General features: G+C 43.2%; 1 protein-coding gene across 1 annotated transcript; it reads right to left on the bottom strand.

The window, feature by feature from the left end:
* Positions 1-3692: 3692 nt before the first annotated feature.
* Positions 3693-4632, bottom strand: LOC124097926 (olfactory receptor 2B2-like). The gene is given in 3 exon segments (XM_046452513.1): positions 3693-4378; positions 4381-4458; positions 4461-4632. Coding segments are annotated over 3 exon segments (936 nt in total).
* Positions 4633-25360: the final 20728 nt, after the last annotated feature.

Raw genomic sequence — 25360 nt, 5'->3', positions numbered from 1 at the left:
CTCCCCACAAAATGTTAATTTTATGATGGGCTGTCGAGTTTCTCATGACTAAAACACTCGAGGTCACTCCAGGTGAACTGGGCTATAGGAAATAATCACACAAGAGACAGAGATACCTTTTTCTTTGGGTCCTGTGACCGCTTTTCTGACCTTAATGGTCCACAGAAAGAGAGAACAGAGCGTGTTCCCGCGTGCTCATGCTGAACCCTTTTATTGGGGAGAAGCCATTCAAATGAGGCAAGGGGTCAGGTTTCAGGGGATTGAGTCTAGCTTTATGATGTCTGCTGTCAGCAGATGGACTGACATCTAGGAAGGCCACACCCAAAGGCAGAGCAAGAGAAGAGGACACACAAAGGGAATTCCATGGAACATTCTATCCCAAACAGGGCAAAGGGGTAGGATTATAAAAGAATAGGTGAGTGTAGCCCAACCCCAGGGTAGGCCTACTCAGAAGACTGGCCTTGCTATCAGAGCAGGGGAAAAGGCTGAGTCACGAGTCATGGCACTACTGTGAGAGACTACAGTGATCTTTCAGATCCCATGGTGCATCAGGACTGGAAGGCGTGGTAACTCAATGTGGCTCCCCACAATGGGCTACACAGTTCTCAACAATACAGATGGTATAGTGTGTTGAGTGATGCCCTCTACCCCCCAAAAGACATGCCTACGTGGTAATGCCTGTAATCTGTGAAAGTTATCTGCAAAAAAACATTGTAAGGAAGTTCAAGGGGAGGCATTTATTTAAATTATCTGCGTGGATTCTGGATTCCATCATGAATCCTTAGGATACAGGCAGAGATTTGACAGAAGTGCCCAAGGAAGAGAAGAATGTAGCTCCCTTCCCCACAGGTGAGAGTCAGGTGGCTCCAGGGAAGAAGCACCCAAGGAGCACAAAGCACCCTTCAGGGCCCTGCACTTTCTCCTCCATACTCCAACCTGAGTATGGCCTTGGCTGACCCTGGATTTCAGACTGTGGCCTCTGGTACTTAAAAGAACTAAGTTCTGTTGTCTTAAGCCACCATAATGTGGCAGTTTGCTTTAGCAGGGAACTAATACCATTGGTTACTTCACTTGATCCAAAATTTTATTTTATAGAAATTATTTTTATATGTAACTGGATTCCTCTTATATTGTATTGGTAAAGCCATGGGCTTCTTGGTTGGAAGGGATCTTACAAGCTGTGTAGCCCAGTTTCCTCCAGTGTTGAAATTATATCTCCACAGAGCTGTCTGCCCACCAAGTTATTCCGTGTTTTCCAGGGCTGACTTGTATGTGCAAAGTCAGAATAGCTTTCCCAGCCCTTCTCTTACATGCTGCAAGAGACCACCTCAGTCTGACATTTCCCTCAGGTCTGATTATAGCTATGGTTTTCCCTACCTGTATTGGTTCCTTTGATCATTAACAGGTTAAATGATTGTGACAAATTATGATTTCACTGTAGGAAGTTCCTAAAACAGAATTTAAAAAAGAAATGCATTGTGTCGGTTTCTTAACTCAATCTCAGCTTTCCTTTTTCCCATATATCAGAATGCTCAACTGTTTCATCCCAGTGTGAGTCCTTTATTATATCATGCTAAACAATCTGCCAATTTTCACCTATTATTTAGAAATGTGACCTTTATGAAACAAACTGCACTGTGCTCATGACCACCCTTGATGCTTGGTGCTTGGTGCCAGCCACTTGCTCTGCTTGGCCTAAGCATTCCCTGCTCCACATGGACACACCCAAAGCTCCAGAGCTCTTGAGGAAGCATGGTGGTCTCACTCCATGCTTCAGCCACTATTCTGTGCTGGTGTTTTAGTTTTGTAGACAGCTCTTAAATGCAAATCTCCAAACCAACAGCTTATCAGCCTCTGATTATCAGCACATATTCCCAGATGAGACCCTCGGGGATTCACTGCCTGTCCTATTTCCACGCCTTGCAGAAGGTACAATGAAGTAAAATGTCCATATTGAGCCATGCTAAATTCCACCTCTTTCTTTTGTTTTTAAGTTCTATTTTTAGATTTCTCTCCCTTCAGTGTCATTTTTAGCTTGTTCAGCCTGTCCTCATTCAGTTCATGCCATGTATCACTAAATGCCCATTGTAGTAGGACAGAGATGTATGTCTGTGGCAGTAGGGCTTCTTTCCAAGGCCTAGTATTGTATTTTCACTTTGAGTAGGGTTTCACAAGCAGATGGGAACAAACAATTGTTCTATCATCTTGATCATCATTGCTCCATATTATGCAAAAGCATGATGAGAAATTTTGCAAACTCTACTCAGAAATCAACCATGTCACACACACACACACAATATTCCCTACTGTAATCAGTCTGTAGCTTCTAAAGCACTGAAATTTAGATTTTTGTTGTCGTTGTTCTAAATGAATCTAGAATGGAGTTCAGTGATCATATATTTATTTACAAATTATTTTATTATATATATTTATAAATATCTTGATAGCAAAATATTTATGGAATTTTGGTGTGAATGTCTTTAAAATTTACTAGTACACAATATATTGAATCAATTGTTCATTTTAGAAAACATAAAAAGAGTGGACTGAATTTTAGAAGCCCTCCAAGGGACTTGGATGTATGTCACAGTGTTAAGATAAATCATGGCATTATAGTGAGGCAAAATATCAGTTGTTACTATAAGGTGTTGAGGAAAAAATGACCTAATGGTGTTTCTTAGTTATTGTATTTTCTGTTTTTGATATATTTGGTGGAAGAAAGCATTGGAAAAAGAAGGATAGTGAATAAGCAGTTAATTGCAATGCAACAAATCACACAATTAACCAGGTAGTTAACTAACCCAGCTACTAACCCAGGAGGCAGTTGCCAACATGCAGATAGTTCCTTCACACTTTGATGAGTTCTGAAGTCCTAGTGCAAGAAAAACAAGTCACAGTCTGTGCTCCCTGAGGGCTGAGTACTGAGCTAACTGCTTTCCTCCTAGAAGAAGATCATTGAACATGCAGTGGATGTGGTTATGTGATGAGCTACCCAGACTTCACGCAGAAAGAGAGAGAATATACACAGTAGGAGAAATCAGAAAGAAAAGTGTCAGGAGGCAGTGACTTGATTCGGATGTGAGCTGCAGCTGCAGTTTTATTCAGTGGATGGGATGGGATGGGATTTCAATGCAGGAGAAGTGGAAAGTACAGAAACAAGACTGGGAGATCAGAGTGAAACTCTGGGAAAAATTATCATGGATTTTAGTATTGCGAATAATGTTGCAATTTAGGCTAGGGTTACTAACCTTGTGTTTATAATCAGGAAGGGGCTATGGGTAGCTTTATAGCCTTCTGTTAGATTTGCAAATGTCTAAAGGTCAGTGTGTGTGTGTGTGTGTGTGTGTGTGTGTGTGTGTGTGCATAAAAGCATTTTATTTCTGGGGGAAGAATTTCTGGGCTTTTAATTTAATCTCAAAGAAGTCCAAGACTCTTCTTCAAATATACTAACCAGGGTTTATAAAGCTTGAGAATGTAAAGATTTAAAACCACAGAATTTGGGGGAGTCATAAAAGACTAGTTCTCAGCACCACCCAATAAACACACTTAAGCAGTAGAAACAAATGCAGTTCTCCATGGAAGCCTTTCATTTGCAGATCACCATGATCTTCTTGAGAGTAAAGCAGCAGAAGGGACTACAGTAAGCCATGTGAATCCTCTGGCCTTTATCAAGGCCTGCCATCAGGTATCCCTTACTTGTTTATTAAGAAGGCCCTTGAAATCAACCTTTTAAAAGCTCCCTTTACCTCCTTGTTCCTCAGGGTGTAGATGATGGGGTTCAGCATGGGTGTGATGATTCCATAGAAAAGAGACACCATCTTCCCCCGGTCCTTGGAGGAGGGGGATGGCGGCTGCAGGTACATATAGATGGCCGTGCCATAGAAAAGTGTCACCACAATCAGGTGTGAGCCACAGGTCCCAAATGCCTTTCTGCGACCTTCTGCTGACTGTATTCTCAGCACTGCTTGGACGATGAATGTGTAGGATATGAGGATGAGGGTCACGGGTATTAAGAGAAACAGCACGCTGATGAAGAACAGCTCAGCTTCGTTGGCTGTTGTGTCAGCACAGGACAGCTTGAGCAGCGCGGGCACCTCACAGAAGAAATGGTCCACTTCTCTGTGGCCACACAGCGGCATGTGGAGGGTCCAGGTGGACTGCAGAACGGAGTTGCTGAAGCCGCTCACCCAGGAGGCAGTTGCCAACTGCAGGCAGAGCCCATGGTGCATGATAACTGAGTACCGGAGGGGCCGGCAGATAGCCACAAACCTATCAAAGGACATGACAGCCAGCAGAAGGCATTCAGTGGAACCCAGGGCCAGGAAGAGGAAGCGCTGGGCCACACAGCCACCATAGCTGATCACCTTCCTGGTGCTGCGATGTTCACCAGCATCTGCGGAACAGTGCTGGTGGTGTAGCACAGGTCCAGACGTGAGAGACTGGTGAGAAAGAAGTACATGGCGTGTGGAGTTTAGGATCCAGATGAGACACAAGAATTATTGTCATATTGCCCTCGATGGTCAAGACGTAGGAGACCAGGAACACCACAAAGAGCGGAAGCTCTAGCCAGGGTCGATCTGAGAAACCCAGCAGGATGAACTCCTGTGGGGCACTCTCGTTAGCCCTGCTCATGATAAATGACCCGACCTTTGGTTTCCTGAAATAAAAAACACATCAGTACATTAATAAACATAATCTTATTGATTATGCCAGTTAGCTACTCATTTGGCTGGTGACTTGCACAAATTTATAGATTGATCATATTAAGAATGTGAAAACAATTGGAGAAATATAAATATCTACTTGTCGAGGTATTTCAAAAATTGACAATTTTGTAACAGCTTCTTAGCAAGATGACTTTGAAAGTTAAAGCATATGAGCGATGTCTACATTCACAGGGTTTTCCCTTGGTATTTCATTGTTACTCGGTTCTCACTGCTTTCTATCAGGCAGATTAAGATGCTATTCCTGCCTTTCCACTGGTTCTAATTTATCCTCAACACCTATGAGATTCCTTGGTTTGGGGATTAAATTGTTTAACCTCCCCTTCCCACTATTCGTGCCCACCTCCCAAATGAATGCAGAGAGGCTCTTCCTAGATAGTTATCAGATGTAGTTTAAGGAGACACACTCTTCTACTTTTAGAAAATGTGGAGTTTGTACAGGATGCTTTAATAACATGACATTTGAAATTGTCAGGCCTTGGGTCAGACAGTTCCCTTTCAGGTCAGTTATAGTGCTCGGGGAATGTTCTGGTCCTCTGATCTTCAGGCTCCTCATTTGTTTTCCTGATATGTAGCATGATTGCACACTTCTTAGTCTAGATGCTGCCCTCTAGAACAGGGGTATGGATGAAAGAAAGTGCAGTGATCCGAGGAACGAGGTACTCATACAGGGATTATGATGTTTAGACCTTCAGATTTCCTGGGTTGCCAGTGGAAAGAGTGCTGCCTGATGAAACTCGCTTTCCATTCCTCATGTAATGTCCAATGTTATCCAGAAGGCAGGGACACAGGGACCATCCCCAGCCCCTCAGCCCCAGCAACAGGGACCAGCCCCAGCCATCAGCCTCAGCAACAGACACACAGGAACCAACCCCAAACATTAGCCTCAGCAATAGGGTCATGGGGACCAGACTCAGCCATCAGCATTAGGAATAGGGACACAGGGACCAGACCCAGCTATCAGCCTCAGCAACAGAAACACAGGAACAGCCCCAATCATCACCCTTAACAATAGGGACACCGGGAGCAGCCCCAGCCATCAGCCTCAGCAATAGAGACATAGGAACCAACCTCAGGCGTCAGCCTCAGCAACAGAGACACAGGGACCATCTGTTGTGAAGTACAAATGTCCTCCGTGCATAATGCCCAGGACAGAGAAGTGCTATGGTCTGCAGAGGAGCAATGCTCATATGAGAACTGTGATGCTCCTAGCAGAGACTGCTCAGAGCCTAAACCTGAAGGTCTAGTATGCCAACTCTCCCAAGGAAGTCTCAATGGTAATTAAATAATTTTTTTAATATCAGAGTATATATTATTCAGCTTTATTCACATTTACCCAAAGGTTAGCAGTGTGTGTTTTAATTTTTCCTACTTATTATAGAATTGTCAGTCTCCTGAAAAATATCCCTTGACCTCGTCTGATATGAAATCTGAGATATACAGACAGATACAGAAGTGATGTCCCAGTGTATCTCTAAGAGAGAAGGAGCTACTAAACATGAAGGAGGAAAACAGTATCAGCCGCATGTTAGATGTAAACAGAAGGCTACCTTGAGCACTGTGAAGAAAGTCTCACCCAGGGAACTGAGGTGGGCGTGTAAAGCCAACTTGACTTTCAAATTTGCCTTTTCTTCCCCCACTCTTTAATAAGTGTGAGTTACTTTAGAAATTTTTAAAAGATTGCCTACTCACCAGTTCGTTCTCTGCTTTCTTCTCTCAGACGAGCCTTGCTTTAGGGAACACTTTGGTTTCCATGAAGGTACTAATCTTCATAAGAAATCCAATTTTAAAAAACCTCTTGATACTTCCTTAAAATTCAGGCAGAAACTAGGATCTAAAGGGTGGGGTGCGGGAGCATTTCATCTTCCTTTAGTCAAAACATATTTTGCCAGAGAAGCTAGGAATCCTGCAAAGCAGGTTGTAGCTCAGTGACAGATGTCCCCCACTTCACAGAGTCCTTGAGTTGCACAGATTCCCTCAAACCCACACTGTCAGGGTGCCATGTGCCTCGGGTGCACCCCTGCCATCCTGGTACAGCTGCAGATGGAGTCACCGCTGCTCTGGGATTCCTGCGTGGTGTGGACGGTTATGATGTCCCGGCCTGCAGCACCAAGGAGGGGAGCGATCTTCCCTTACTGCCCCGAGCCCTCTGGCCACCAGGGACCAAGGCCTGTTCTCTCTCCAATCTGGGTCTCAGCCCTTCCTGAGCCAGTGCTGGATTTGGAGATTCTCCTTAGAACTCAGCAAGGCTGCCTCTTCAGGGATCCTCTGCTGAGAAAATCGTGAATTCTCTGTTAGCCAACTGACCTCCCCACTCTTCCATTTACTACAAAGTAGCAGCTGCCTTGTCTGGGTGTCCAGGCAGAGGAAAAATATTGACCACTCGCAGGAAGACCTGGGTCAGAATAAGGAGGATGGAGGCTGGAAGGCAAGGGGTGGGTGTCTCAGGCTACCACTTGCTCACACCCAGCGTTACCTAGTGTTTGCTCATTAACCCGTCTTCCAGGGACCTCAAATGCCGTTCACTCTTAGCAGCATATCTTTAGATGAATAGTCGTGGTAAAATTTTGTTTTACAAGTTTTAAGTAATTTGAAATCTATTCAAATCACTGCTTTCAGGAGTGAAGTGTCAATAAATAAAGAGTAAAAGAAAACAATATAAAACTAGGGTGCCTGATCTGCCTCTCTGACATTGTGTCCAGCAGGCTCCGGACCACTTGCTGTGAACACCTGCCCCAGTCATTTGCAACTTGTGCTCATATCTTGGGGCATCAGGTAGATTTCCCCAATGTCGGGTAAAGCTGCCTTGCCAGCATACCAAGATAATATTCTTCTCTTTTCAAGTGGGAAGTATGCACCTGGGATCCAAAAGAATTCATTGAACTCCGTGAGCTGCCCAGCAGACCAGAAACAGCACAGTGGAGGTGGAGCAAGGCAGAGGTTAGCAGAACCCGATTTCAGAGGCTGCTCACAGGGCTTCACAGTGTTTGTGATCACCACAGGATGCGTTAAGCCAGTTTAGAGCACATGCCAGACAAATACTGATGTTCACTGCCTTTGTTAACCTGTGCATTGGTTGGCCTTTTGGTCATCACCCTGTTGAATTTTCTCATTCCCTATCTGAACTTGAGTATTCAAAAAGACGAGGTTCAGCAGAGTTTCGAGATTCTCTTTTTAAACACCATCATGAAAGAACATCAAGACAAGAAAGGCAATAAGAGTTTTAGTCCCCAGTCTGCCTGAAAGCCATTGCTTAATTTGATAGTAGTAAACTGTAATAAACTCAATAGTTTGGATATCAGTTTTACTTTTTATAACATGATGTGATTGATGTTTTCCTTTCATCAAAGAATTGTTTTATGTTTTCTCAAATTACCTCACATCCACATGAGATAGTCTTTCAGAAACCTTCTTTTGGCTAGAATATAAAGATAAATGATATAAATCATTTTATTCCCCACTCAGCTAACACTCTGTAGATTGGTTTAGCAGAACAAGGATGTTTGTCATAAATATTTCCCAGTTCATAAAAGATGAAATTTGTAGGCAGAAACATGAATTTTTATGCTCAGAGAAATTAAATTGCTTTCTCAAGTTCCCAGAGTAAATTAAATAGCAAACTGAAGATTAGAACTGAAGACTCTCCTATATGTAAAAAGTGACATTCAAACTTCAATGTAATTTTATTTAGTAACTTAAAAAGTGTTTTCTGCTTACCTGTGATTTTTAGCATTAGAGAAGATCAATTTATTTTTATGTTCAAGAAGTCTTGCTTTCAATAGGATCAATTTAAAGTGCACAGATAAATGACATCCTCCTGTGTTTCTCAGTTGTGTAGCAACTCAGTGAAACACATCGACTTCCTCAGTGACCAGCAAGCTATGGGGTCTCCCATTCAGGGCTGGCAGGTGTCGGGCAGCCCTGCAGGTGCTGGAGTGTGCTCTGATGGTGTCCTTCGCTCAAAACTCACATCTGTGCTAACCTTACAGACCTTTCCCAGTCCATTTTGCTACGGGTCAAGTACTTTCCCTATCAGGGTTGGCTTCTTGTCTCTGGCAGAACTCTTGGCACTGCACTGGTGAGTCCCTTCCCCACCGTTTATAGTGGCTTGGCACACCCTGGGGAGGGACCATCCCCACCACTGCACGCCTCTGGCATCGTGGATTTGCACGAAGGAAGCCTTTCTCTGGGGACTCTATCCTGAACTTCTAATACAAAGGAAATGACAATGGGACTAAAATACCTTATCAAACAAAAGTCCCGGTCAGTAGTTGTGCTATGGATTGGGATTTGTAAACTCTTCAGTGAGTTCTCTGCAGCCACTTACTTCCATCAGGAAGGAATTCTTTGTTTCACAGGTTAACTTTCTCAGGTGTCAACTGAGGTTAGACGACTAAGCCTTTGATTTCTACATCAGAAGGAGTCTCCAGTTGTTTATGAAAACTGCTTATTAACTTGGTTTGAGACATATTTCACATAAAACAACTTAAAAAGTAATTAAGATATGCTCAGCATATTTAGTACATCTCCTCATTCATGGATTCTGACTCTCTAGGCTTAGTTTTTTTCCTCAGCTCAAGATTGTGCATAGACACTGAAATTGTCTGCCTTAATATTTATTTATAATATAATATTTAATTCAACCAGAATGCAACATATATTTTATACTCTGTAATATTCAGGTTCATTTCAATTTCTTTCCTAGATAGATGGATTTGGAAGAAATAAAATTCTGGAAAAAATATTTCTTATCCATGAAGTAGGAAAAATAAGTTTTTTACAAATTTGGAAAAAAGAAAAAAAAAACAGAAATATTTCAATAGAAAAATGGCAACTTATATAAATTAAGCAAGCTACAGAATGGAAGATCAAAATGACCATTAGAGATGAGAAGATATGATTGAGTTATTAAATAAAAATAAGACATGTTAAAGTAATGATGACAAAGCTCCCAACTCATAATTTTCAAGATGAGAGTTGAAGTTTTTACTGATAAAATTAAAGGTAAAATCCCCTCCTTCCACAAATGGTGGATCTTGAAAGTATTACAGGCTTCCTAGAGAGGCATATGGCAGCATTTTCTAAAAAATTGTGTACACTTTCAGTCTAGTATATGATTCCTAGAAATCCATCCCATGGAGAAGTACAAAGGGTAAGGACAAAGGGAAAGTGATGTTCTGATAGAAATATCTTAGTGGCCAGAGACGGTGTGATGGTAGGGAATTTACTAAATAATTAATATACTCACTGAATGAAATAATATGCATCTGTCTAAAATGAGGGATTATTGCTCTAATAGGCTTGCAGGTATTTTCCTGAAGTGTTGCTTTATGAGCAAAATGGGTTCTAATATAAAGTAATATTTCTTATTTCTGAAGAAGCAGAGAAATATACATAATATAGTCCCAATTTTGTAAAGTAATGATTTAAAGCACACTAAATAGGATTTTCTGTATTAGCTGTATGAGAATATATGAGAAAATACAAGTGCTTTTCTCCATAATAATAGGAAAAAAAACACTACTTAGATAATTAAGGAGAACGACCTGGAGAGAGGCAGAGGCAATGTCTTCTCAGTAAGAAAAGAAGGAAGAGGAGGAGGGGGGAGGAAAATGGAACATGTAACAAAACTGAAAGAGAAAGCAAAAGCTTTGGGCACAGGTAAACTTTTAAAAAATGTAATACCAGTGGTTTCTTATGGAGAGAAAAGTAGGAGTAAGAGCAGGAATGGTGAGGAGAAAAATTGTATCACATGTGAAAATTTTTAACAATATTTTTTAACAGGTTGCAATTTCAAGAACAAAACCAAACTGTAAAAAGAAAGTAAACCAATGGTGAAGCAAGAAAATATGACTAAAGATGAATATTTGTTCTGCAGAATGACTAAGTGTGCACAAGTGGACATTGATTCAGATTCTTAAACTTAGAAATTACACAAGTGATGCCCACTTTCCCAGGTCCTGGAAAGAGAGAAGACCCTTCCTCCCATTGGCCAGGTGCTCGGTGCTGAGTCCTTTGAGAAGATTGTCACTCAGTCCTTCCAGGAGACCTGAAGAATGGCAATTCACTCATTGTCTCCATCCCATGGATGTAGGATGAGGCCCAGGCAGTTTAAAGTAGAACGTATTAGGAAACTGGGCATTATGCGGAAATTCCACTCTGTTTATTATTATTTTTCCTTTTGCAAGTCACCCAAAGAACCCTGTGCCTCCCTTCTTACTGCTAGAACTTATTCTTCAGAAAGCTACCCATTAGCACAGCTCTCATTTTACTTGGCAAGAATTCTGGAACAGTCTATTTTGAGTGCTATTTTCTGACCATTTTATTTTTTTAGAATAGAAAAATATATTGACTTTTACTACCAAATTCTACGGTAACAAAGTCAACAGACAATGGTGGTTTTCTGTAAGATAACATTGTCATAGCTTGGGAGGTTGGAGACATGGCTTCTTGGGCCAGGGGTGGAGGTGGCTTAGGACACTCCCAACTCTGGATACCTGTTCCTAGTGAACTCCTAGCACCCAGTACAGGGGACAAGGATTGTCTTAAGTGAGCAAAGGGAGTGTGGGGCTTGCTCCGAACAAGGGCAGTCAAGACCGATTTCCTCACTGAATCCCACTCATGTGGCTGAAAAAAAAAAAAAAAAAAAAAAAACAACCAACAAAGCCTTCAGTACAAAAGCCCCATGCTCCGTGTTGTGCACATCCTATGTGTGTGTGCACGCATACCTACACATACATGTTCATGTGTGCATTTTTGAAGCATTTGCAAGTTGTGGACATGATGCCCACTGCCACCAAATTCTTCAAAGTGTATAACCCAAGGACAAGAATGTTTCCAGTTTAACCATTTCTGTTGGAAAGTAATCTTGATACAAATACTACCATCCCAGCGACACCACATACTTGAATTATGTTTTTGCCAGCTTTTTTTGTTGCTGTGACTAAAAGGACCTAAGCAGAACAATTGTAGGGGAGGAAAAGTTTATCAGAGGCTCACGGTTTCAGATGTCTCAGTCCATAGAAGGCCAGATCCATTCCTTGGGACTCAAGGTGACGCAGAACGTCATGGCAGAGGGAACCAACTCACATGATGATCAGAAAGCAGAGACAGGGGTCTCCATTTGCCAGATACAAATAAATACCCCAAGCCATTCCCCCAATCCCCCTCTCCTCTAGCCATACCCCACTTCAGTTACCACTCAGCTAATCCATATCAGGGGATTAATTCACTGATTGGGTTAAGACTCTCAGCCCAATCATTTCTCCTCTGAACCTTCTTGCATTGTCTCACCCTTGAGCTTGGGTTGGGACACCTCACATCCAAATCATTATAAATTCTGTCAGTGTCCCTGAGAATGCCCTTTCCAATCACCCTTTCCACCAGGTCCAGCCCAGTGCCATGCTGCCCGCACTTGTCAGATGTCCCTATCTCCCTGTGTCTGAGCAGCTCTTCCGTGTTCCTTGTCTTCCATGATGTGGACTTCTTCGAAAACACAGGTCCCTCACTTAACAGGTGGTTTCTCTACTTGGGACTTTGGGACTTCTTTTCTTTTTTATCATTATTCATCTTGGGCTGTGTAATGGTTAATTTGAATTGTCAACTTGATTGGATTAAGAAATGCCAAAGTGGAGAAATGTTGATGTTATAATTGTGAAATTAAGAAAAGCAGGATTCAAACTGCTGGAGATGGTAATTTATAGATAGTTTATATCCTTTGATTTCTGCATTAATGACACTAACCTTATCTCTGGGTGGTGAGATAATTAATAATTTGAATTTCCTCTTTTTTATTTTTGGTTTTGATTTTTCTAAATTTCCTTACTGGACATGTGTCACCTTTTTTTTCATGTGTCACTCTTATAATAGAAAAATGCAACTGGTTGTAGTGACTTTCTGCTGGGTATGTATAGATGTGTGGTGTGAGCATGCATGTGCCTGTGTGTGTGCATGCACATTCATGGATGGCAGTCAATTGGCAACCCTGGTGCACATGAGTATTTTAATATAGATGCTACAACTGGGGAGAGAGAGAGAGAGAGAGAGAGAGAGAGAGAGAGAGAGAGAGAGAGAAGCCAACTGAAGTGAAGACTCTCCTTAAGTGTGGTCAGCACTGTCCAATAAGATCGTGGTTTGGGTGGAATAAAAGTTGGAAGAACAAGGAAGCAGCAGTAGATGCAAGCTCAATTCTTCTTGAATGGGTTCTTGATTACTGCTGTAATCACCTGAGGATTTCAGACCTTCACTCTTTCAAAGCTGGCTCTGCCAGGGAGTTTCTAGAAACCCATGGTCTCAGACTGGGGTAGCATAGCTGATCCTTCATGTTCTGAGGCTTCAGCATCTTGGACTGCACAGCTACTGGCTCCCCCCGCTGTCCACCATGCAGACAGCCACTGTCTAACCAGCTTCTGGTCATGTAAGCCAACCTAATATATCCCCTGTTTATAACCATACCTCTTGCTAGTTCTGTTCCTCTAGAGAACCCTGACACAGCAGGAATGCCACAGAAATGCTGTTATAATCTCATTTGTTATATTTAGAAGTAACTGTTGTCAATGTGTCTCATTTGTGGAGATTTTGTCTTTTATGACCTGCTTTATAAAGAATCTGATAAGTTTGTTCACTCTAAAATTAACTCATAAGTATTTTTCATTTATTAACTAAGAAGTATCTGTAGAGTTACTTTGAAATTATGTAAACATCCTTTATCTTGTTCAAATTTTACCCCTAGTTGCAGCCTTTATTGACTCTTATCTGAGTCAGTTACTACAATGATGGCTTTGAAGTGGTGATTTTTCTAATGTTACCATCCTCTGAATTTACTAGTTGGTATTCTACCAAATGCCAAATGCCAACTTACTTATTCACAAATTTAAAGCAGTATGGACTCATTGATAAACCCAGTCTGATTCCCTCTTAAAATTAGAGCCATCTCGCCATAAAGACATAAAAGCTAATTTTGGCTTTACTATAAATTGCTGCAAATTCTGAACTTGCTTGGAATGCCTGCCCGTGCCTTGAACTCACCCATGCCTGGCTTTCCCTGACCAGACAGCAGCCCTCTCTGAAGCTTTAGTGATGCCTCATATATCTTGGCCTTCCCTGGACAGATAACGAGTCTCTCTGAGGCTCTAATGACCTTCACAAATTCTGATATCGGGGCCAGCAAAAATGTAAACTAGCCTTTGTGTTATGCTCGTCAGAGTTTTGCTATCTGTAACCCCCCTTTGTGTAACTTTCTGGACTATAAAACTGGGCTGCAGGAAAGCTGGATGGCTGTCTTGTTCCCGTGGTTTTTGTTGGGAGAGGCAGCCCGGCCCGTGGAAATAATAAGCTTGCTTAAATTTGATTTTTAATTGGAGTCAGTGGTCTTTTCTTTGCGTCCTGGTCTAACACTCATGGATTCCTTCAGTTGCTTGTAACTGATTGCTATCTTTGTTTAGATACTCCAGTTTTCCTAGGTTTCCAACAGAAGTCCCTTCAAGCTGGTTCCTATAAACTTTTGTCTTCTCCGCTTGGTTCTATAAATGTTTCCTCAATCTCAGCACAGTTAGGTAGGCCTGAAATAGCTATTACTCTGAAGAGCCCTGGCTTCTTTCAATAGAGAACGGAAATTAGAAACTGAAATCTAGGAATAGTGTGTGCTTGCCCCCTTCCCACATGCATGCAGCCAGGGATGATGTGTGCTGGTCTCCATCCCCTACCCACATGCACACATCTAGGGACACTGAGTGCTTGTCCCCACACCCACATGTACACACAGATATATCCCTCACTCTGCCTATCCACCTATAGTCATGGTTGGATCTAGGAAGCTTCCCAGAGCTCAGGTGCTGCAGTCTGATGTCCTGTGCAGCCATAGACAGAGGTGGGGCTTTAGGAAGGGCCTGGACCATGAGGTTCTGATCATCTGGCCACATCAGTGGCTTAACGCCTTGACGGGGTTGTACCTGAAGGGACTACTAGGTGGTGGCTGAATCTGTCGAAGGTGGGCCTAGTTGGAGGAAGTGGGTCTCTGGGCGGTGCCCTGCACAGAGCATCTTGTCCCTGGCCCTTTCCCTTCTCTCTCTCTTTGCTTCTGCCTCCTCATGAGGTGAGCAGCTGGCTCCACGCTGCCCTCCCACCAAACTCCATCCTGGCCTCAACACAGGGCCAGGACAAGAGGGTTAGATGCCTGTGACTAAAACCCTAGAGACTGAGCCAACATATATAAGTGCTTCCCCCTTGAAGTTGTTTTCCTGAGGTATTTTTTTCACAGCAACAGAAAGCTAATTAACACATCTATACAGTAAATACAGGAGTTTGGATTTTACCTTTCGTTCTAGCTCCATCAATAGGGTTTATGCGAGTCTTCTGCCTTTGTTTATTTATACTTTTCTTCCCATGTGGAAGAAACCTGGTTCATCAACACTCATTTCTGCAATCTTCTTGTAGTCAATCTCCCTGCCATGCGGGCCACCTCACTTGAGCCCTGATATCCTCACATATTCCCGATACTTGGTGCAAGCCATGCACACTCTTCCATTGACCTGAAACTGCTTACATGTGAAATCAGATAGCATGTAACTTTTTGCCTGCACTTTCTACTGAGAATAATGCTTTTGAAATTCTTACACATTATTGTGAGACCTGGTATCTTTTCCCTTTTTTACTAAGTGGTGTTACACTCTATCTATACTGCATCAATGCTCTGACTTTGGCTTTCCAGTGTCTCACTGATGTGTATTATGGTTGCTTCCTGCGTAGGTGGTTCTTATCAGGGGTGCTATGGGCATCTTGCCTGATCCCTACTGCAGACATGTGCTTTTCTTCAACTTGGATGTTGAGCTGCAGTTGCTTTTTCCTTATGGGAATTTGCTGATTCTGCATGCAAGAAGGAAGTTGATCGTTCTGTCAGCAGTTGGGAAAAAAAAAGAAAACATGATTAGGGGATAAAGAAAAACAACAAAGAGAAATGTTATTTTTGTAGAACAAAAGTGACAAAAATGATTTGAGGGCAAGACACAAGGCACCTTTCCCACTTGGTATTTGAGAAGTCTTTAAATAAAGTAGGGAAAGAAATTTAAACACTATGCCCAAGGCCTCTGAAAAATACAGCAGGATTTTCAGCATTCTTATGGCATGAGGAGTAAAAGTCAACAGTTCATGGCTACCCCAGAGGATGGACCCCAGTAAATACACCAGTGTCTCAGTGGAAAGACCTCAAGGACACACAAGTGCTATGAGAGAGGACAGCTTCTCTGATATGGTGGCCTGAATGTCCAATCAGCTTAGGCTTCACTTTCAGGGAGATGCTCACCAAAGGGAAGGGAGAGAGTCAGGAGTCGGGAAAGTGCCACAGACTAGAACGATGGTCACCCTGGGGCCACATAGAATGAACACAAATGAAAACTCCATGCGTCGTCAGACTGCCACAAATCTGCACTCAGTGGTTCTTCACTCGGGGAGACTTCAGAGAGTAATGCTTCCATGAAAGACTTGACAGAGGCATTAGTCCCCAGTTGTATTGTCTCTGTGGCCTGTGCATAAGACAAGTGAATCTGCTGGATGAAATGGATGCTTATGCACCTTGTCAGAAGGCCATTTGAATCGCAACTGACCCCAGAGTTACAGTCCTCTTACATCTTAAGGGTTAATCTAACCTCTGGAATGTATATATTAAAGGGTTAATCTAACCTCCTGGAATGTATATATTAAAGCGGCGTTTTCTTTGAAAATTTATTTCAATAAGCAGTACACCAAAAGGGGCTAAATATTATACATAGATTCCTCAGGGCTGTGTCAACTCGCAAGCTCCGAGCCCTAACTTAGACTGCAGTGTCCTGCACCATCTTGTCATGTAACAGGATCTCAGCCTGACTCGGTATACTAGTGACACTATGCTAAATGGACCAATTGAGCTGGAAATGCAAACCACTTAGATAACCGGGTTAGAACATATGGCCTTACCAATGGAGGAAGGTTATATGTACAAAAATCAGGACACTTCTGGAAGTATTGTGCTCCAGTACTTCCTGCTGATGTCTACTTTAAAGTATTTTAGGTGTCTACTTTAAAGCTAAAGTATTTTAGGTGTCTACTTTAAAGCTAAAGTCAAGGTGCTTCATCTTGCACCTCCCTCTCCCTTTCAGGAATGTGGGAGGCAGAACGGTGTCCCAGAGACATCCACACCCCAATTTCCAGAGCCTGTGACTATGTCATTGTCCATGAGAGGACTTTGCAGTTAGGATTAAGTAGGCCACAAGATGGAGAAGTTATGGTGGTGGTTGTAAGGACTTTGCAGTTAGGATTAAGTAGGCCACAAGATGGAGAAGTTATGGTGGTGGTTGTAAGGACTTTGCAGTTAGGATTAAGTAGGCCACAAGATGGAGAAGTTATGGTTGTTGTAAGGACTTTGCAGTTAGGATTAAGTAGGCCACAAGATGGAGAAGTTATGGTGGTTGTAAGGACTTTGCAGTTAGGATTAAGTAGGCCACAAGATGGAGAAGTTATGGTGGTTGTAAGGAGGCCCATTGTAATCCCATGGCTTTTCTGAGGGGAGTAGAGAGCTGCAGGGACCGCACACCAGGGAATGCAGAACCGTAAAGGCTAGACCCAGCACAGAGATAGGCTCTCCTCAGAGCCTCCAGGAAGAGTCCTGATGACTGGCAGGAGTTCTTGGCCACAGTCCTATGTAACCTTCCTGACCACAGGCCTTTGCTGTCCTCTGCACACCAAACTCACTGCAGCTAGTACAGTGTGTCCCTGGAGAAACTGGAGTCAGGAACTCAGCCCTGCCTGTCATGTCCCCTGGGACCCCAGCAGCCATTTTCATACATAGTCCTGGGTCCCTTAAGGACAGGAGATGTTTTGAGAAATGCAACACTTATTGTGAAGTTTCCTATTGTGAAGATCATAAAAGGTACAGGCCCAACCTGTAGCTTTTATGATCAACCAAGAGACGTAGTAAACTCAAGATACAGGAGGTTGCTGCCTGCACAAGATGGCCTGCTGTTCTATGAGGTAAACTCTGTTTGATAAGCAGATGGACTGCACTCTAAGATACCAGTCAGAGTGAACTGCAGTAAGGACGTTCACTAGCAGCATCAGCAGGAATCGGGTGCACCCACTGCACAGCTGACTGCTGCACTTTTACACAACAGCCGTAGTTTTGCCTACCCCAGCATCACCTCAAACATGGGAGCTATGTTACACTATAACAGCTGCAATGTCGCTGAACAACTGGAACTTTCCAGCCCTGTTACAATCCTACAGGGCCACCTTCAGGTGCAGTGTCACTGACCAACTCTCCTTGCCCAGTGCCTGATGCCACTTGCTATCTGGATGCCTGCCCTTGGGGTGAGGGCAGCCTTCATGAAGGCATTGTGCTCTGAGTCACCGATTGTCCTGGTCCTTCCTTCCTGTCTCCCTAGGGGCTCTCTGGGCCCATGAAAGGGCAGGATTCTTGCAATCAGAACTACCTCCCTCCAAACCTTCCCACCGGACCTTTGCCCCACACTGCTCCTCAGAGACAATGGAATGTTGGGAAACCGGGAAGAAAGGTTGTCCCTTTCAGCTGGGCTTGTTTTCCAGACTGACCACCTTGACACCTGGCAGCTCATCACTGACATCTTAATTCTAACCCCCTGAAATGGATTTTGGATTTCTGACCTTCAGAACTGTAAACGTTGTACATTGTTTTAAGTCACCAAGTTAATGGCAATCTGTTAAAGCGGCCACAGGGACTGATGGACTAACTGAGCTAACTTCGATTTTGAAGGAGAAGCAAACTCCATTTGAGCATATTGCTCTTGCCTATTACAGATCAGCTCACAGGAAACGTGGGCTCTTCGTGTGGCCTGAGCAAGAGAAGACTCTGGGACCCATCCTTCTCTAGGCAAGTGTCTCCGGCTCTTGGCCATCACAGCCAAGAAAACCAGAGATGCTCCATCTGTCTGAGGCAAATGGGGGTGGCACCCAGAGGCAGTATACGCCCTTGAGGGATTTCAGCAAAGGCTGTCAGAGCTTTGTAGCGAGGTTACCTTTTATTTCTTTATTTTAAAAATTTGTTCTAATTTGTTGTACATGAGAGTGGAATGCATTTTAACATGTTGTATATAAATGGAGTATAAGCAGCCAGGTTATCTTTTTTGGCAAGGAGCCATCAGCTGAGGAAAACAGTGAGGTGAAGCATGTTGGTAATGCTTTAAAAAGACAGCTTACAGGGGCTGAGGATGTGGTTCAAGCGGTAGCGCACCTGCCTGGCATGTGCGGGGTGCTGGGTTTGATCGTCAGCACCACATAAAAATAAAGTAAAGATGTTGTGTCCACTGAAAACTAAAAAATAAATATTGAAAAATTTTTAAAAAGACACCTTACATTCTTAATTTTCCTGAGAGATAGGGTTTATATATATATGCATATACATGTATATTTGCTTTACATTTAAATTAAATTTTCTTTAAAGGAGTTGTTCTGAAAGAATTTTGATGTCTTTGCCTTTCATTTTGAAATGATTTTAGACTTACAGGAAGTTGCAAAAGTAGTTCGTGGAGGTCCCATAGACCCCTCACCTTGTTTCCCTGAAGCTGGCACCTTGCATAGTCAGCAAGATTGTCAAGGCACAGGAAATTGACGGCAGGAGAACACCATCTCCTGGTGTCCTTTCGGGCTTCACATGGCGTTTAATCCCCTTGTCTTCTCATCTCCTGAAACTGGAACAGTTCCCAGATGCCTTTGTCTTTCAGGACCTTGATATTTTAAAGCCTGATGTTTTGTAGAGATACCCTCTCCTTCAGTCTGTCTGATGATTCCTTCCAGTGCAGATCCAGGATGCACATCTGTCAGGAATGTTGCATTGGTGATGAGCGCCCTCTTCCTGTGTCTGTGGAGAGTGCGCAATGTTCCTGCAGCAGTGTGATGCTAGCTAACCTTGTCACCTGGGCAAGATGCTCTTCACAACTTCCCTTTGGTAAGTGGTGATTACTGTGGAGGGGTGCTTTAAGATTATGGAAGTGAACTCTTAATTTCTTAAATTCGCCACTTGGGATTCAACAATGACTCTTGCCTGCAACAATGTTTCTGACTTCTATTTCTAGTTTCATTATTTATTCTACATTTATTATTGGAATTCTCTGGAAAGAACAGCTGTGCTGGGCATGGTGGTGCACACCTATAATTATAGCAGCTCGGGAGGCTGAGGCAGGAGGATCAAAAGTTCAAAGCCAACCTCAGTAACTTAGTGAGTCCCTAAGTGATTCAGCAAGACTCTGTAAAACAGACAAAAAGGGCTAGGAAGTGGCTTGGTGCTTCAGAGTCCCTAGGCTCAATCTCTGCTACCGAACAAACAGCTGATCCTTCTCCCTCACTCACACTTTGTTTAATCATTTATTTAAGTCAGTATGGACTCATGGATGTTTGTCTTATCATACTGGTTATAGTCCAGTACTACTTAGCTTGCTGCTAGATTGTCCTTGATTTGTCCCTTGGCAGTCCCTTTGAGTTGGCCCTTCTGTCTTCACCATGTCCTTTATGATCTCTTGATGTACTTTATGATCACTTGCTTAGGGTGAGCAGGCGCCCTGTGTCTGTGTGGTGCTTTGTCCTGTGGGTTATAATTAATTTGTGTCGTTATTTATGTGGCTACTTAGGTTGTTCCAACTTTGGCCTTTGGGAGCATCTTCAAATTGGCACCTGTGTCCTTTTAACACGCCCCCATTAATGTTGAGTTCCTCTATACTCTGTGCCACTCCCAACTGCTCAGGGCCATCTTGTACTTTTGCCACCCCTGTCCTGGAAGCAGCCATTTTTCTGAGGGTTTCTGGTTCTTTGTACTGGAGAATAGACTGAGATCCAGACACCAGTGGTGTTCATTGCCTGACTTCTGGTTGCCTCTAGGCTCTGTGGGCTAATGGAGCTTGGAGATGTTTATGTGTATAACTAACACTGGAGTTCACTCTGTTGTCCTTCAGAGGTCCATGTTTGGAGGCTGGTCCCCCGTGTGGCAGATCCAAGCCCTCCACAGCACAGTGAATCCTGGAGCTCCGCCTTGGAATGCGGTTCCTGTTGGCCCCAGTTGGTTCTGCAGAAGGGATCTGTGGCAGGGCTTTTCCACGGTCTTTCTGGCTTCCTGTCTCACATCTTCATCTTTCCCTGTCACATGTGCTTCCAACATGATCTCATGAGATGTCACCCAGGGCCTCACTAGTCCCAGTACTATGCCCTTGGGATTTTCAGATGTGCAAACTTGAGCTAAATGCTTTTTCTTTATCCCCATCTTAAGGCATTTTGTTACAGCAATAATGATGAATACACTCGTGCACATGCACATACACATTTTATTTTTACATCTTTGTGTGGGTGCATATAAGTGTGTATCCACAGTTCATACCTAGGCTTCCAAATCCATCTCCGGTGTCAGAGAGTTGGCTCTTGCCTCCTTCCTGTTCTTTCTGTTCCTTCCCCCCATAAGGTGCATGTGTGTGTACATGTGAGTGCATGTGTGTGTGTAGGTCTACGCAGTTTTGTGCAGTGTAGATTTGTTAGCTGTTGCCACCATCCAGGTGCTTGATTGCTCCATCCCCACAGGCTCCCTGGGGTTTCCCTCTGCAGAGTATCTCCTTCCCTCTCAGTGCCCATCCCTAACCTGGCAGCTGCGGATGTGCTCACTCACTCTGGTCTGTCATTGTGGGGATAGTCACAGGACACTACGCAGTGTAAGCTCTTGAGGTTGATCCTTCCTCCCACCCACCCAAGCTGTTGCACATGTTGACAGTTTGTTCCTCTGTGTAATACAGTCATGTTTTGAGATACGGGTGCAGCTTCCTCACAGAAGGGCTTTGAGCGGTGGCTGTGTCTAAGTGTGGAAAACCGTGCTGTCTAAACTGGTATGTGAACATGCGTTCTCACTTTTCTGGGTAAAGGCTCAGGGATGTGGTCATTTGGCAGGTGTATGCTTACGTTTCCACCAACAGATGTGAGATGTTAGAGTCTGTAAACAAGTCAAAATAACACCTGGCATTCAGCCAGGGGAATGTTAGAGTTCGTAAACAAGTCTGGATGGTGCCTGGCAAAATGCCAGAGGGAGTGGTTTGAGAAGTAACAAAAGCGAGCCATTAAGTGTAGAGATTCCTTATTGGTTGACTGATGTATCTAGTTTATGCTAATTAGATAAGCTGTGTGGAATGTATAAATACTGCTCCTGTCCTGCAATAAACGGCTCCTACTCCTGCTGTATCAACGTACACAAGTTATTCGTCACCCCCCGGTTATTTTGCTGCAGCTGGACTGTGGCAGATGGTGGCCCGTTACGGGGAGCCCCGGGACACTCGGGGGTAAGTGATGAAAAAAAGCTGCCCGTCCATAGATAGGACAGGAGCAAATCTGCTCGTCCCTAGGCAGATAGGGCGAGAGGAAAAATGGCCATTTCGAGAAAATGGAGAAGATTGATGCAGTATGTTTGTGTCTTGTTTTGTCTCAGTGAATTATATTGTCTTTGTGATGAAAATATGGAAGGGGTGAGAAGTAAATTACTAAGGGAAGAAGGCACCCCAGTGGAACCAAGAATAGTTAGGGCATGTGTTGATGGAAGCCCAGGAACTCTAGTCAGAAAGAAACAGAAAGTTCAGAAGAAGAAAGATTATCAGAGGAGGAAGGATTATCAGGAAAAAAGTTGCAGCAAAAGGCTATTACTGAATACTTTTCGTTACTGGAGGGTGCATGAAGCAGAGAGGCGGCTGCCGAGTGTGCAAGCTGGTCACAGCGCAGCAAGGATTTTCCAAGAGGCGGCGGCGACTGGCTCTTCCCCGCCTCCTGGCCTGGGAGCTAGCTCTTCCACTGCCGGAGCCCAAATCTAGACCTGACCTGGAGGCACAGTCTCGCAGGCTCTTGCTCCCTGTGCCCAGTAGCAGTTTGAGTCCGGGACACTCCCCAGGGCCATCTGGGGCTGCCCAGGATGCTACAGCTGATGTTTGGTCATTTTCAATGCCAATTAACTACAATGGTTCTCCCACACCTGGAAGCTAATGAGTAATAAGCACTATTAAGGCTTATTTCAAATGTAAAAATCTTGATATAATGTACTAAATTGTTCAGAAGGTTGTTTTCTTAGTAGAATGCTACAGGATTTTCTTTAGCCATCCGGAGTTCCTGCCTTCGTCCCAGTGCCGGTAAAGACCAAGGTGGAAGAATTCCCAGTGTTGCTGAGAACCGGACTGAGATTTCAGCTGAGAACCGGACGAGACTTCGGATCAAGCTAGCTGCCTGCAGAACTTACCTGGACTGTGATTTACCTGAACTGTGAGTTAATCTATTGAGACACTGCTTTCTGGAATGAGACAACAAACTGTAATCTATAACAAATTGTAACTCAGTATCTTTGCTAACAGTGTCATTGCTGGTATAATTTTTCCAAGGGCTTCTTGCATGGAGCCATCAAGTGGCTTGGTATTGTGGCATTTTGTATCCTCCCCTTCTGCTTGTAGCAGATTATTTATGGTGTTTGTGTAAAAACCACTATGGTTGTTATTTAAATTAAACAAAAGGGGGAAATGTTAGAGTCTGTAAACAAGTCAAAATAACACCTGGCATTCAGCCAGGGGAATGTTAGAGTTCCTAAACAAGTCTGGATGGTGCCTGGCAAAATGCCAGAGGGAGTGGTTTGAGAAGTAACAAAAGCCAGCCATTAAGTGTAGAGATTCCTTATTGGTTGACTGATGTATCTAGTTTATGCTAATTAGATAAGCTGTGTGGAATGTATAAATACTGCTCCTGTCCTGCAATAAACGGCTCCTACTCCTGCTGTATCAACGTACACAAGTTATTCGTCACCCACCGGTTATTTTGCTGCAGCAGCCGGACTCCGGCAGTGAGAGATCACTTCTCATTCTTTTCAGTAATTGGTATTATCAGTATTCTTAATTTTAGCCTCCTATTAATTGCATAGTGGTATTTCATTGTGATTTTTTGGTGTGTGTGTGTGTGTGTGTGTGTGGTGCTAAGATGAAACCCATAGCCTCCCACATGCTGGGCACGTGCTCTACCCTCTCACTGCACCCTGACCTTCTCACTATGATTTTAATTTGCACTTCCCTAATGGGTAATGATGGTGAATATATTTTCATGAACTTATTGCTGTCAATAATATATTCTCCATAATAATTATCAGTTCATGTTTTTGCCCATTTTCCAACTGAATTATTTGTGTTTTTTTTTCTGTTGAATTTTGAGAGTTCTTTGTAGATCCTAGTTATAAATCTTTCATCAAATATATGGATCGCAAATATTTTCTTCCAGTCTACAACTGGCTTTTATGCTTTTAACAGAGCAACTATTCTTTGTTGGTACTAGGGATTGAACCTAAGGGCACTGCTACATCCCAGCCATTTTTTATTTTGAGAGAGGATTTGCTAAATTGCTGAAGCTGACCTAGAACTTGCAGTCATCCCAACTCGCTCTCCCAAGTTGCTGGGATTACAGGCTGCACCACCATGCTAGGCTTTGATTTTAAATAAGGTCAATTTATTGATTTTCTTTCCTTTTATAGATCATGCTTTTAGTGTCATTTAGCTTTCACAGCTCAACAATTCTTCAAAGTGATTTTTCTCCCCAGTGATAGTAATGAGGATTTCTAACCTTTGTTTGTTTTGTTTTTGTGTGTCTTAATTCATTTTTGCTTTAAGGCAGGGTTTCACCCTGTTGCCCAGGCTGGCCTGGAACTTGTCATCCTCCTGCTTCAGCCTCCCAAGTAAGAGACCTTTCTAATTCTTCTGCCTGAAGTGATTGTTTCTGGGCTGGTGTTTCAGCCATTCTAGATATTTTTCCAGAAATGATTCAATGTTTTATTGTTTATAGAAGCAGTCAGTAGTTTAGAGCAGTGGGGGCATAAAATAAACAAGAGCTTGTTAGACGACAGAGCTGGGGATTGTGCTGGTTCAGAACAACAATCAGTATAAAAGTGTGTGCTTCTCTGGGCCTCAGGGGCTTTGCTCTTGGGACTTTACAAATGGGCATGAGAACACCTGCAGTTTAGAAAGGACCCTTTGGTAGCAAAGTGGAGGTGATTTGGAGTTGTGAGACACAAAGCATTAACAAATCAAACTGGCCCATAAGGCAAGTGGACAAGAGTTAATGAGGAAGCAGACCAGGAGGAGAGAAAGGGAAATGGTACAGAAGTCGGAGCTGGAGATGGGAGACAGACATCTTGGTGGATGAGCAGACTTAATGAGCATGAGTATTCAAGGAAAAAGATGACTCGAGAAAACTGACGTGTTAAAATTTGGTGGCAGCACAGATCACACAGATGAAAATTATGAAAAGTAGGTTTAGGAAATAAAGTTCAAAGAAGTGGGGGATCTTTGACATAAAATTTTGTGAATACATAAATAATTCCTTCATTTCCACAAAAGCTGCAGTGATAGTAATTAGCTTTAATTGCAGTGAAAGAGCACTTACTTAGATGTGATTGCACGGGGTGTGAAAGATGCCCGAGGTGGACTCTCTTTTGCAGTCAGCCTATGATTTTGTCCTGTAGCCTACGAAGTCTGATAGGGTGCAGAGAAGCCATCCTGCCGTCATTGTAACCCTTGGGCTGTGTTATTTTATCTCATACAAAAGCACTTTCTGCAGCTATGAAATCCTCATGAGCTACAAGTTTAAGC

Source organism: Marmota monax, unplaced genomic scaffold (genome assembly GCF_021218885.2).
Source record: "Marmota monax isolate L192 unplaced genomic scaffold, Marmota_monax_Labrador192_F-V1.1 WCK01_AAM20220418_F8-fsc00141, whole genome shotgun sequence".
Lineage (NCBI taxonomy): Eukaryota > Metazoa > Chordata > Mammalia > Rodentia > Sciuridae > Marmota > Marmota monax.
Note: the sequence above shows the minus strand (reverse complement) of the source record. Positions and strands in the feature narration are given on the sequence as shown.